Source organism: Salvia splendens, chromosome 2, assembly GCF_004379255.2.
Source record: "Salvia splendens isolate huo1 chromosome 2, SspV2, whole genome shotgun sequence".
NCBI classification, from domain to species: domain Eukaryota; kingdom Viridiplantae; phylum Streptophyta; class Magnoliopsida; order Lamiales; family Lamiaceae; genus Salvia; species Salvia splendens.
In genome coordinates this window covers 28,330,071-28,344,668 of record NC_056033.1, presented here as the reverse complement: position 1 = coordinate 28,344,668, position 14,598 = coordinate 28,330,071, and the positions used below count along the sequence as shown (strand labels likewise).

Genomic DNA, 14,598 nt, shown 5'->3' with positions numbered 1-14,598 from the left:
TTCAACCAAAAGGGCCTCTTAAATATTAAAATGTATTAGTATAATGACCTAATAAACAAAAAACTATACAATGACCTAATGAAAGGAAATGTATTAATATAAGAAACTAATGAAGCTAAAAAATTGTACCCCTCCGTTCCATAATAATAGATGCGTTTCTTTTCGGCACAAAGATTAAGAAAATTGTGTTAGGTGAGTTAAGTAAAGGGAAAATAAAGTGGAATATGAAAAAGGTAGAAAGATGAAGAGAGAATAAAGTAAGAAAGAGTAAAGTGAGTGGGGAAAAATGTGTTGACTTTTATTAAAAAAAGGAAATGACTCTATTACTATGGAACATATCAAAATGGTAAAATGACTCTATTACTATGAAACGGGAGGGAGTAAGACTTAATAAAATAATGTATAAAGCCTTCTAGACTTTTTTGCCTAGATAAAAGATAGAAATAAAAAGTGATTGAAATATTATTAGTTGAGAATGAATATCTCAACTAATACTGAAAACAATTCCATAAATATGGCATCGGATGATGAGACGCAGCGTTGAGTAGAATTACACAAGCCAAGCCTCACAAAATTTCATATATTGTCACAAATATGTTACGCCACCAACCCAACCCTGGAAATGGGGACAGTTTGGAGTAAAAATTGCACACAAATTGCTCAGTTTCGGAAGCATGGAAGAAACCTGACTGCATAATGACCTCAAACTCTCACCCTTATGTCCCCAAAAACCATGACATGAAGGGATATCACACTATTTACAGTGTGCTTGTATATGATAAACCGCGATTCACTTCCAACTTGCAGAGATGAAACAAATTGGAACGAGATCAAGACCGATACCGAAACCAGAAGAATTCGTCACCACCCCTTCACAAACCCAAAGAATATTCAATTTCACCTGTCAAAAGAGATACTAATTTCAGTAATCGAGTGAGATTTGTATATATGAATGGTGATTTCCGATGCAAGTTTATCTTATGGTTGACAGGATGTATGTTAACCTTTCAAAGATTCCCAGGAATATAATGGAACCATAAAGATCACAAAATTGCATCTCCACTGCTTCTTGGAAAGCCACACCTAGTTTATGGCATATTTAATGCGCGTTTCAGTTGAGCGAATGAGGAAGGATGGATTTTAGACATAGCTGCATTAAACAATTCTCCATGGAGGGCTGAGCATGTCTGGAGATTGTCCTTGAGTGAATTCTCCAGCAGAATTTGGTTAATGGGGTTCGAGAACTTGATCTGGAAATGGGAAGATTAGGTCATTTATATGGCATGATTGCGAAGCTTCCATTAAAATTCTAAAAAGTACCTGTCTCCTCCGTAATTCTTTGCTAGGGACCTCCATCTTGCTAGAATGCATATTGTCACTACTATTATCACACAATGATATCATTGCCAAAATAACAAAGTCATTAAATGAGGACATTTCAGCAAATCAACCAAGGAGAACGAGTAGATTACCCACCTTGATTCCTCTTCTGTAAACTCCTCAGTACCACCCAATATAACACTCGTGCATACACTATTACAAAGAAAAAATATACAGGAAAATGGGATGAAAACAGATATTGGGAGAGATAAATCAAACATCGAGTGGTGAAAATTACCTAAGGATCTGCTCAAGTTTATCAAGAACTTGAGACATTCTCAACGTTAGAATTATAGAAAGGGCTAGGGCAAATGTCTTTCTTTGCGTGGAAATGACATTGTCGACCTATGACACCAGACAATGAACAAGCTTTAATTAAGACAAAAGGTTGAGCCATGTCCGACACAAACTTCGATTAGTCAGAGTAGCATGATTGAGAGACCATGCTACCCAGGCTTGACAAGAGACCGACAAGGAGAGACAGAAAATACACTTGTAACTTTAGTGAAAACATTGATAGTTTTCTCAGGTTAAGAAAGAAAAGATCAAACTTATTATATAAACCTCTTGCTGACCTTGTCAAGCCATACATCAACCAGGCAAAGAAGTATGCTTTCTTCATTTGAGAACCCTGCTTTTTGAAGATGTGCTAACAATGACGGATCTGATGTGAGTTGCGCAAGATAATTAGTATTCATGACCAAAATCATTGCAAGTATGGCAGCTGATGACGTTTTCACTGCTGTCTTTGAAGGATCATGATCATCTCCCCCACTCAGGCATATGACAATTAGTTTCTAGAAAATACAGCAGTAGATCATATAAAAACTCATAAATAAACCTTAAATGAAACTGTACAGTGCTGTAACGATAGAGAGAAATACCTGCACACTGGTGCTGAGTAATTGAGGCACTTCAGCAGGAAAACACTGCATTAAAAGTAGTCAAGTGAACATTATATTTCTTTCTCAAATGAAGCTCTGCTGTTGCAGCATCAAAGCTGGAGACATACCTGAACTAAAACATCCACGAGGGGAAGAATTGAAAGCAGCCCTCTATCATTGACATTGCCAATAACCAGATCCAGCAATTTTGCTAGTGTCTGTGCATGCATATTGAGGAACTCTAGACCGCCAAGAACTATGTAGCCTTCAATAATGCTGGCAGACACCTATAAGTAAAGTTTGAAATAAAACCACTGTATTTTGGCAATGCAAGAGAATACACAGCCACCAAAAAGAGATTTTATCTGTACCTTTAAATAGTCAAAACTCCTATCCAAGATTTCCACCAAACATGGGAAGAAGCTCAAAAGATGAGGCACCATTGTGGTGGCATGGGTAAGAGTAGACTCCCATAACTGTATGACAAGGATACACAAGAAATAATGATTTTGAATTCTAGAGGGTTATTGGGAAACTTGATTCGTGCTTATTGAACTACTGACCAGCATGCTGTCTTCCAGAAGTTCATCTGGGCTATTAGCATTAAGCACACTCTGTAATATGGGCATCAACACGTTGTAACAGATGGATGACTGAGAACCTAGTGAAGCTACAAAGTTCTTTAGGGCTGTGAGAAGCTGAATCTGCAGAAGGCTTACACCAGAAGATTCTTCCCAAGCCTAAGAAGATAAGAAGACAATCAATCTAAAGAATATAACTTGTTAGGCAAATCAGGAATATGTACAGAGCTATCTTCTAATGTCTAACATCATATATTTCAAGTTAATGATTTATATAATACACTAACTTTAGAACCTTTATTTACTGATTATGCCTACAGGAAAAAATAAACAAGTAATGTACCTTCTGGAAAAACTGCACCAACTTGTGTGCGTAAGGACTAATTTCAGTGATGCGTCCAATGAGAGAAGAAATTGTATTTAATACTTGAACCTGGACATAAGATTTAAATAAGAATTTAATAAACAACTATTGCAGTCAACCTACAATGAGCAAATTCTTTTTATATATATTAAAAAAGAAATAAAAGTGCTGATGTTTGGAAGTGTGATAACAGAAGAGTTGAAACTTAACAGGGTGATATAGTCATACTTAAAAAGGAAAGCAATTGAAAGACAATCAGATGATAATAACTGCAAATAAAGAACAGAAAGGATAGGACTTAATGAAGAAATTAGTGGTTGCTTGGTTTTCATAGTTTGACAAGTATGAGAAGAGGAAGCCCAATCAAGGATTTCATTCATCACGGGGTAGAAAATTGGTAAATAAGAGCCCATCACTTACTTTTGAGTCAAACTCGTGGACATCTTCCACCAGTTTAAAACATGAATCCCAACATACTGGAAGAAGATCTGAGAAGTCCTGCTCTGAGAAATTTGCATCTTCAATATGGAAATACAGAGATCGTGATGCAGACAGCTGATACAACAGGTCAAATGTTAAAAAAACAAGGGTAGCTCACTCACAAGCCAGTTACAGATATACGCATCATACCCTGACACACAAGTCTTCCTCCTGGAGCAATTTTATTAAAGCACAATATACTGGTCGTCTGGTATCATCCTTAATCTGTACAGGAAAAGAAACAAGGGACAAATGTCAAGAACTAGCTACACTAAAAGGAGTGCATCACAAAATGAAACAAACAACACTTCACTCCATAAGATACAAAAATACTCCTGCCCAACCAAAGCCTCAACACTTCAGTCAGTTAGCTCACCAATCACGAAACCAATCATAAAAGTTCCAGCCTAAGAAGACTCCTGCCAGCAGTGCCTTATCATGGGAGCTTTATCACATATCCCTCTTCCCACCAATCTAAATTAAACATTGTTCAATCTAACTTCTTTAACAAACAACAACACTTAAGGAGTTGCATTTCAATATCCATTCTTTATATAGCATCACATGAACTCATAACTAGATATGATTTGAACTTTGACAGTTTGACCTGAGATCACAGTCACTCTTAGAAGGCACTAACTCTCAATGCCACCATATACCAAATTTGACATATGTTACAGTAGTGCTCAACATTAGCTATATTCATAAGGAACCAAGACAGCAAGCTGAAAATAAATTGATAAAACAGAATATCAGATCTGCAATCATTTGTCTTCTGATATCACTACTTTGTACCTATGAATACTTAGGATCGAGCATGTTGTGGTTAGATGAACAATAAGAGATCAATAAAATACAGTAATACAGATACGAATTGTAAGAGTATAAAATAATGTAACAATGGTTATGCAACGCAGCTTGGGAGTAAGTAATTTACCTCGGAGACCCACTGCCCCAGGATCAATGCAACTTTCCTATGGGTGATCCGCATGTTTGGATTATCATTTGTGAGTTCAAAAGATAGCGCGCCATTGAACCTGCATAAGAGCGTCAGAGAATATCCAAGATAAACTCGCCACAAAGTAAAACAGAGGTCTAGGAATAAAGATTATGATACAGATCCCACATCGATTCGACATGTGTGAAATAACATATAAGAGGGAGTAAAGCCTTTACCGCTGACTATGGCTTTGATTAGGCTCGCTAGCTTATATGCTTATCATATGAATCCCACATCGGTTACAGGTGAAAGTGTGGAATGACATACAAGTGGGAGTCAACCTTTACCTTTGACCATGGTTTTGGTAAATTAGGGCTATCAAGCTTATATACTTATCAATTTGGTGCAGTGAGCATGCACCCGGAGTTACAGACAGCCTATGGAAAGGGGCTAGCTAGATTATACGCTTATCAATTTGCTTTGCTTTGCCGATCCAGGGTGGTCTTGCAGCTCTCCGACAGACATAGATATACCAGTAGGGTGCCACTGAAGATCTGGGCCCAATAGGCAGCAAATGGGTGGTGGGCCTTGTATTTGGGTTTTTCACCCAGCGTGTGCCGTCCGTAGACGTCCGGTTTGAAGGGTGGTGGATTGATACCGATCACACATCGGTTCCACATAAAAGTGTAGAATGGCATATAAGTGGGAGTCAACCCTTTACCTCTGACCATGGTTTTGGGTTAAGTTAGGCTCCCTAGCTTATATGCTTATTAGATTATGTTCCGAATATCCAAGACACTAAGCAAAGAAACAAAGATGAAATAAAGAGGTAATAGCAGGCCCTGCATCATACAGGTAGGCAACTAGAACAACATGTTTTGTCAACTAGGTCTAGGCACATTAGCAAATTATACACATGAATAAGACAGGCTGTGTCAAAAACCAAAGTAGACCGTATTCCACTTATATCAAATGATTCAAATCAATATTGAGAAATAGGTAAAACAGAAACCAATTTCAACTGAGTTCAGCTAGCACACTGTAACTGTCATCTCTTAATAGCAATTAAAACTGGCAAAAGTCTCCGTTAAGAGCTTTCCTGGACCCACACCTTATTATTTGCAACTGGGATCACATCAAATAATCACTGAGGTTTCCAGTGTCAAGGAATAACAGAACAACGAACAGGAAGACTAGTCTTTTAATTTTATTTTTTGTGATTGGGATCATATCAAATCACCAGGTTTCAATTGGATTATAATTATCATTTTAAATGACAAAGGGCTCACATTCTTGCTGACAAAGAGAGTTAGGGCTTACCAGTCTTTAAAGCTCAGATAATTTGAGAGTTCATAATAGACATATGCTGCTGCACCATAAGCAGCATCCTTGAGAAGCAACTGTGGATTTATTTCACCGACAGAAGGACATCCATTCATTGCCTCCTGAAGAATTGAAACCACAACTGGACCTAGCAACTTCAACAACAGATATCAACCAGACACAGTCAATTACAGACAATGCTATCAGAGATGAGTCAAGATTTACATCCAAAAGACCTACTTGGCTGTTATTCTCAAACAAGACTATGTACAATGCTTCAGCACATGGCCTTAATCTCTCTGACCACAAAATAGAGTCCTGCTCATGATAAAATGACTCGGGATTATGGTACCATTCTTCCACATCTGAAGCTGTTAAAACAAAATACCTGCTTAAAAGAAATAGCAGTGATCAGAGGAATACAAAAAAGGATCAGTAGGTAAAGGTGGAAAAAGTAGGAGACAAGGGACAGAGAAATATGTTCCCTATTCTCGTACTAAAACATAGCAATGCCATAAGGCCTATGACAACCAGTTATTTTGTGAAAATATTAAAATTGAAAACGTAGATTTCAATTTTAATATTTAAGAATGCAATTTTTATGTACCTCATTGCTGCCTTTCTATTTTTGGAGACACTCTTATACTCATCTACATCAATATAGTCAGGATAAACTAAACAGAGTCCAGATAATCAAGACTTACCTCCGTATCAATATGTTACAAAGTAGCACCACTCGCTCACTAGGCAGCAGAGAAGCTAAGAAGCCAGCAACTACACTTGATACATTTTTCTTCACATCCTGAAGTGAGACCCGGTTGTCATCCTTAACACGACCAGTCAAGAATGGCTTGTATTCTTTACATTCTAGGACAGACTTCATCATCACCATACACTGGATCAAGAATTTTTCAAATGACAGTACATCTGGCTCAGGATTTGTTATCTTATTCAAGCAGAAATCAACAACAGGCCCAATGACATTTTGGTCACCAAATGAGTAAGGATGCCGTTGCTGAAATGCTATTAAAATCTTCATCAATTTGGTACATGATTTCTTCAGGAAATCCAAAAATTTTGGATGTTTCTCTTGAAAGGAAGAATCTGCAAAAATTTCATAGCAAAAGTAAGTTCACAAACCAGATAACTTTGTAGCAATAACAAGTTAGGTCAAAGCCCACAATGAATTCCCTTCAAGGTAAAATAGACAAAACATGTGTGACCACACTCCACAGTCGAAGATAACAATGATGATAACAATGATCAGTTCATATGAAAAAGGTACAGCACATAAGGGGAAAAAAGATGTTAGGGTAAACTACAGAACCAAAAACTGAAGGAAATGAGAGAAATCTTACAGTATGGCAAGAATGACTGGATGGCATTCAGCATAATTGGGCAGACCTTCTTGACAGGTTGTACCTCCTAAAGGCAATACAATTAAGTCTATACCCCCAAATTCATGACAAACATCAGAGTGAAAAGGAAAGGGATGCAGAAATGCAGATGATCAAGGAGTGAAATGCAGCAATATATGCTCAAGGAAAAGACAACCTAAAAGAAAGAAGGACAGGAGAGGGGATTAAATAAAAAGAAGCAGCAGCTTCACCTGTAAAGACTTTGCATCACTTTGGAAACCAGAAACTATAAGTTGACGTATGATCTTTGAACATAGAAACCATCTTTCACAGATCAAGTACATATCATCCTGATGCGACTCAGGATTATTTTGAGCTAGCACCAAAAAACCAGGTAATATTTTCTGCAGGTCAGTCTGCCAAAGGTTCCAGCTGTAATCAAAGAATTGAGATGCTATCTGCCAAATGAGCAAGCATAAAAAGTCAAGTAAAAAAATAATAATTCTATTATAGTATTATAAAAGATGGAGCCAACAGCACAACAGGGACATGAAATCAACTAAATGCAAGAGAAGCTCAGTAAAGCTACTAAGTAAAACTTTAACATTCTTGTCCGCAATGATGACAAAGAATAAATGATACAATCTAATTCTAGAAAAACGAAGCCGTTACCAAAATAGTGGTTTTGATTTGAATCACAAATTTTAGCTAAATACCCAGACCATCCATACAACCATAGCAATAATGATCATGTACTTGACCGGGATACAGGTAAGGGATTAATTAGCCAATCGTAAGTCGTAGACTCAATAGAACTAACAGCAACATCCGAGCAACTCCAAATCTTGATGCCAAAACCATAATACTCAAAAATCAGAATGACAAATTAGACAAACATAAATAAATTTAACAGCTCATTTCTGTCACATGGAATAAATAAATAAATAAATAAATGACTCGCAACATTCTTAAATCACGAACTGGAAAGACCATTTTGCTGGCATGTTATGTTTATGTTTTCAACATGAGACTTCAACCCGAGATTGGACATTAAAGGCATAGTGAAACGGATCACCGACTACGAACATATAGGGGGAAATTTCAAAGAAAAATAAACAAAAATGATAACATGCACCTCAGAGAAGGTCCTCTGGTCGGAAGTAAGACGTTTGGTTGACAACTCCTTCAAAATCCGGAAAAGAATCAAGAATATTCTATGTGAAGTTAATGTATCATCTGACCGAAGCTGTTGTGCTAACACAGAAAGCAAGTCTGGCCTGTAAGTAAAAAAAAAGGAAAAAAAGTAAACCACTGACAAATGGAAATGTATAGGATGCCACAGATAATCTTTGACTAGATTTTTCAGTAGCTTCTTCCACATAGATGAAGCAGAGAAGCACACCATTCTTTTGGGTAGTCTATGCGAGCAATTTTTGAGATCAATACTGCCAAAGTATGAGCTATCTGCAAAACAATCACATTTTATAGCCATGATAATCAAGATAAAACTAAAAAAATAAAAGAAAACGTATAGATGGCAATGGATATAGACACAACACAAGTAAAATGCAGCAGCACTCAGCTCAGCAGGGATGAATTATAGATAGTTGACGTGGACTATAAGGCAACAGGGAGACTACTAATAGATGTACATGCAAGCATTACCTGGTGATTTTCTTCTCTCAAGTGTGACAATAACTTTTGCCGTAAATGCAATTTCTCTTCATTGCCCAGTCCCCTGCAAAGGCATTTCTACAATCAGATTCTAGAAGAGAACACCGGTACCAAACAACCAGCTTAAAGGTAACTACTAAGCTATATTATTCATATGAATGTGAAGATAAATGCTCTCAAAATCTATCTATACTTAAAGAATGTTAAACACACATTCTAGTTACACAACACATCTATCTCCACTTAAAGAATGACTCGATTTGAAGCTCAGGGTCGCGAGGCATATTTCACATCGAAAAATCCTGGCCAAACTTATGATGCTGAAAATTAAATGCTGACAATCACACTTAATTATTGACAAATTACAGTGAAATGAATGGCAGTTCCTAATGTACGAGAACGAAACAAAAAAACAGCATGAAATCACTCACGTTGAGTCCCGCCTGTTCCTCCAATACCGATTGACGCTGTTCTTAAAATAAACTGACGCCATCAATCTCACGTCGGTCTGTGACGCTAAATCCGTCGCGGTTATCACCTCCTGCGCATGATAAAAACCCTTGTCGAACAAATCCAACAGCTTCACACTCACAAATAAACACAAGCAAACACAAACACAACCACAATCACTTCACATACCATTAAACAAGAGCAGAAGCCAGGCCTACTCTCCAATTGCGCGAGAGCATCTTCCGCCGGCTTCAGCACATTTACGTCGCTGCTCACTGAATTCGCGAGCAGTCCGTATATCATCGGCAAGTCCGAAACGGTTAGCGCCATTTCCGTTCCTAGTAGAATCTAGAGCAGACGTATTCGGAAACGGAGCTCTTCTCGCGTCAGGCGTATAATTGGATCGAGCGGTTGACTGGAGAATGTGAAAGCAGCGAAACAGGAGAATCGAGCGCGCAATAATTTGAAATTCGGAGGTAGCGGATGACGACGGAGGAGAAATTTCCGGCGGTGGTGGGGGCGGAGGAAGGGCTAAATAAAACTGGTGCTGAAGTTTACGAGCTGGAAGGAGGTGAGCTGTAATCATTGTCAGCGCTTTCTCTTCGCCCATTTTATACATACCGTCACGTTTTGAAATATCTTTAGTGATTTTTAATTAGCTTGCAACGCTGACACTTATCCGTCCCTTAAATTGGATTCACTGTACTTTTTTACTCCATTTTTTAACTAAGGGATGTAACCTGTAACCCTCAATCTCTTATCCGTCCCTTAAATCAGTATTCATTCAATTTCATTTTTTATTTTTATTTCCAACAAATTCAATTAATAAAAACACATTTCATTAAATAAAATAAAATTACAACATTACATTCTTAAAATAATAAAACAAAACATAATTAAAAATCCTAAAAAAATAAAAAATACATAATTTAATTTCCTCCGCCAAATTTTGCCCAAATGTGATCTATTAGATCATCTTGGAGTTCAGCGTGGGCGGTAGAGTCACATGTCCTTGTCCGAATAGACAACCGTTCTTTTATAGACGGATGCACTCCACTGCAAGGCGGACTACTTGCGGTAGAGCTTCTGGGGGTTTCAGGGTCGAACCAATTTCCCGCCTCAGGTCCTTCGTCGGCAACAATCATGTTGTGCAAGATTATGCACGTACATGATGTCGACCATACTCTCCATGAACCACGTACGAGACGGGGCTTTGATAATATTGAAGCGCGCTTGGAGAACCCCGAACGCCCGCTCCACATCCTTCCGAGCAGCCTCCTGCTTCTGCGCAAAAAGAGTCTGCTTTGCGTTCACAGGCTTGGTGCACGTCTTCACGAAGGTTGGCCACTTCGGGTAGATGTCGTCGGCAAGATAGTATCCCATTTTATAGCGCCGGTTGTTAGCGGTGAAGTTGATGGCCGACGCTTTACCATCCAAAACTTCGACGAAGAGGTCGGATTGGTGGAGCACGTTTATGTCGTTGTTCGAGCCGGGGACCCCGAAGTACGCATGCCAGATCCATAGCCGGTAGTCGGTGACGGCCTCGAGTATAACGGTGGGGTGGGTGCCTTTGTGGCCGCTCGTGTACTACCCTCTCCACGCCACCGGGCAATTCTTCCATTGCCAGTGCATGCAATCGACGCTGCCAAGCATCCCGGGGAATCCGTGCACTTCTTCGTGAAGGCGGAGCAGGAATTGGCAATCTGTCGTGCTTGGCTTCAGGAAAAATTCGTCGGTGAAGGCTGCCCGGACGCCTTTGCAGAATTGGATCAAGCACATTCTCCAAGTGCTTCCTCCAATGTGGAGGTATTCGTGGAACACATCCGCCGTTTGTCCAGTCGCAAGCTGACAGATTGCTGTAGTACATTTCTACAGCGTCGTGTGGCTGGGACGGCCGACGGCGTCGAACCTTTCTTGAAAGAACTCTTCCCGGGCTGCCAATGTATTTGCGATGTGGAGAAATAGCGGTCGCCGCATGCGGAAACGGCGACGGAAGTAGCTATCTCCCCACACCGGGTTATCGGAGAAGTAGTCGCGGACTAACCTTGTTGCGGCTTCCTCCCAGTTATGATGAATGTAAGTCCGGGAGCGTCTTTGGGGCGGCGCGGCTTCCTCCGCCTCCCGGCGTCGATCTTCTTCAAGTGATTCTTCCATTATTCGACGCATTTGCTCATATGGATCCATTAGATCGATTAAATTTGGGGAAAGAATAAAAGAGATTATTTGAGATGAAAATTGGAGTGGAAAGAGAGATGATTTGAGAGGAGTAGATGTGTGTTTGTGTGTGAAATGAGGATGAAATATGAGTATTTATAGAGTAAAAAATAAAATAAAAAAAGGAAAACGGTCGAAAACGGTAATATTACCGTTTTTGAATTTTTTTTTAATTTTATTCAATTTTTTTTAAAAAAATTGATTTATTGCTTCAGCGTGACGAAACCCACTCGCGGGCCGGCTAGTGGGCGTCACGCATCGCCCAGGAGTGCGCCACGTCGCACAAGCGCGTGGCGAGACAGCTCGCGGGCTGTCTCGGCGTGACGGGGGTTCCGGCGCAATGGTGACGGGATGGGATGCTGCAACGCGTCCCGCCCCGTCTCGTCACGGAGGGACGGGACAGGAGCCACCCGCGTAATGCGTTGCGGGTGGCCTTATAAATTGCCCCCAAAAAACCTTGATATTTTATATTGCCCCCAACTGTCCATGGGCTTTGATTTGAGTAAAATATCAAAATACACCATGCTTATAAGGGCACTCACTATGAGGCAAACACTTCCAATAGCCCCGCCCCTTTTTTGTCCACAACCCCAGTTTATTTGTCCGCGTCCATAAAAAAAGTGTCCGCAGCTATAAGGTGGACACTTCTAATAGCCCCAAAATTTTTAGTCACTTTTCATTTTATTTTTTTTCATTTATTTTAAATAAATTATAATTAAAATTATCGGAATGTAAATAATTAGAAAACGAGGTAATTGAGACCGAATATTCGTTGTATTGGAAACGGTAAAATTATACAACGAACATTTAAAAACAATACAAATAAACACGCCTCCACGGTCTACTCGGTGGCGGAGTCGGATTCCTCTTCCTCTTCTCCGCCGCCTCCCCCGCTGCCGCCGGCCGCCCCTGCCAAATCCTCATCAGACAAGCCTAGTCGGCACTGGATCCGACTTATGAGTTTCCAGTATATACCCTTGATGACCGGGTCGGTTGCGGTCTCGTAGAAACGACGGTTTTCCTGCAGTTGTTTCATCAACTGCACATCTAGGTTCTCCCTCAAGACCTCGTGGGGACCAGGGGCCATGGTTGCGGTATAGGGGCGGACTGCGGGAAGCGCGATCTAGACGCGGCCGACGATATGCGGGAGGAACTTCCAGCCACTCTAGCGCTTCGGATAGAGGCATGTTGTCTCGGAGGGCGTGGGCGCCTAGAGTGTGTAGCGGAGGGCTCTTCGGTTTGCTCGTCGTTGAGGTCGAATGATTGCGAGCCGTTGCCGCTGCTGTAGTCCCCGGCTATGTTGTGCCTAGTACGCTTCGCCCCAGGAGCTCCTGCCCGCTCTTGTGCACAGATGGCCTTGAATTTCGGACAGTGCTCGAGAACAAGATACTCCTCCCACATGGTGAACTTCGGTCAGCCTTCCGTGTTGAATTGGGCCATAGACAACGCCTTCACGTCAGCTTCGCTTCGGCCACTCTCAGCACTGAGCAGGTTGTTCTCGTATATGCCCGCGAACCGCTTGGTGGCATACAGAATCCTAGACCACTTTTTGCGGAGCTGTTCCCCATCACGAGCTTTGGCGCCTCGAGGTTTGAACTCGTTGTATGCCAACAGGACGCGCTTCCAAAAGCTCCCATCGTTCTGATCGGTGCCCACTATGGGGTCCAATGTGACGGCATCCCACGCCCGCGCCACAGCAATGGACTCCGCTTTGGTGTAGTGCGTGTCCCGTCCACCGCCGGCTGCCGGCGCCGCTGCCCTCACCGCCACTGCCGCTGCCGACGCCGCTACCCGCGCCGCTGCCTGAGCCGCCACCGCCACTGCCGGCGCCGCTACACCTCGGCCGCCGCCCCCGCCGCCACTACTTCCACTCGCCCCACCGGACCCGCAGACTCTCGTCGGAACGGGTGTATCCACGTTTACTGCCGGCGTATCCGGTACGCCCGGACTGAGCAGACCCATCATCGTCTCCAGTGCGTCTCAATCTGCATCGGTGAAAGGAGATTGGCTGGAATGGAAAGGGGTCTCTGGCCGTGGATGGTTAAGCGCGTCTAGGTTGGGTCTGTAATCTTCAAACGCCGAGCGACTCAAATTCATCTGAAAAGGTTGGGGCGTGGGACTCGACCTCCACGACTGAGATAGAGGAGGAGTTGGACTCGATCCCCACTGAGGGGGAGTTTGACTCCAACCCCACGGCTGGGAAGGATAGCCGCCATATCCCGATTCATCAGTGTCGGGTGATTCGTCGTCTCCACCGTGCATTTTTTGAGAGTGAAAGTGTAGAGAGTGAATTAATAGAGAGTGTTTGAAAAGGGTGTAAAATGGGTGGTGGAGGAGTGGTATTTATAATACAATTTTTGAAAATAATTAAAATTTTTTTTCCGAGGGCGGCCGCGCGTCCTCGCACCCTTATCGCTGGAGGGCCTTCCGCCCCAAAAATGGTGTCCGCCTCGGGGCGGACGCTCCATGCACTATAGATCGGCGGGGCGGCGGCGGATTGGGGGCGGCCGGCACGCCGCCCCTATAGTGGATGCCCTAAGTGCACGAATTTTTTATATATAAAATTAATAAAGTAAGAAGGAAATAGAAAGAAAAAAAGTGTTAGTGGAAAATGTTCGCACCTCATAGAGAGGAGAAAGTTTCTTAAAATAAAGAGTTTTTATTCTTAAGAAATAGACCAAAACAGAGAGAGTTTCTATTTTTTGAAAATAGAAAGATTATGATATTATAACAATCAAAATTTAGACATATATCTAGGGTAGAAAATATTGAAATATTGATATACTCCATTCGCCCATGCTCAAGTGACTGAAATTTGTTATAATAACAATTTACAGAGTATGTCAAAATATAGATATATCACGATACCCGTGTAGGGCCATGTTAAATGCATTTAGTATCCAATTCACAACTATTACCAATCATACACCATCAGATCTTAAAATGAGTG

General features: G+C 41.2%; 1 protein-coding gene across 2 annotated transcripts; it reads right to left on the bottom strand.

Annotated features, from left to right (window-relative positions):
* Positions 1 to 403: 403 nt before the first annotated feature.
* On the bottom strand, positions 404 to 10,020 carry LOC121792095 (importin-11-like). 2 transcript variants are annotated; one of them, XM_042189897.1, is made up of 24 exons: positions 9,624 to 10,020; positions 9,416 to 9,525; positions 8,976 to 9,048; positions 8,713 to 8,774; positions 8,446 to 8,587; positions 7,562 to 7,768; positions 7,311 to 7,377; positions 6,657 to 7,056; positions 6,193 to 6,340; positions 5,950 to 6,107; positions 4,627 to 4,726; positions 3,840 to 3,914; positions 3,630 to 3,764; positions 3,189 to 3,278; positions 2,828 to 3,004; positions 2,636 to 2,740; positions 2,393 to 2,551; positions 2,265 to 2,309; positions 1,956 to 2,177; positions 1,619 to 1,725; positions 1,477 to 1,533; positions 1,321 to 1,378; positions 1,005 to 1,250; positions 404 to 901 (listed from the first exon to the last, which is right to left on the bottom strand). In XM_042189897.1, exons 1-23 carry the CDS (start codon positions 9,762 to 9,764, stop codon positions 1,089 to 1,091), a joined length of 3,000 nt encoding a protein of 999 aa, XP_042045831.1. In that variant the 5' UTR covers positions 9,765 to 10,020; the 3' UTR covers positions 404 to 901; positions 1,005 to 1,088. The 2 variants fall into 2 exon arrangements, with proteins under 2 accessions (XP_042045831.1, XP_042045830.1); XM_042189896.1 differs by having other exon boundaries at positions 439 to 901; positions 1,321 to 1,381.
* Positions 10,021 to 14,598: the final 4,578 nt, after the last annotated feature.

Bases quoted from the DNA above. Each gene is read 5' to 3' on its own strand.
- LOC121792095 (XM_042189896.1), bottom strand. From the start codon at position 9,764: ATGGCGCTAACCGTTTCGGACTTGCCGATGATATACGGACTGCTCGCG. The intron at 2,741-2,827 runs GTCAGTAGTTCA...CTTGTCATACAG, and splicing joins TTCTGGAAGACAGCATGCTG to TTATGGGAGTCTACTCTTAC. The intron at 2,552-2,635 runs GTACAGATAAAA...CTTTACTTATAG, and splicing joins GGAGTTTTGACTATTTAAAG to GTGTCTGCCAGCATTATTGA.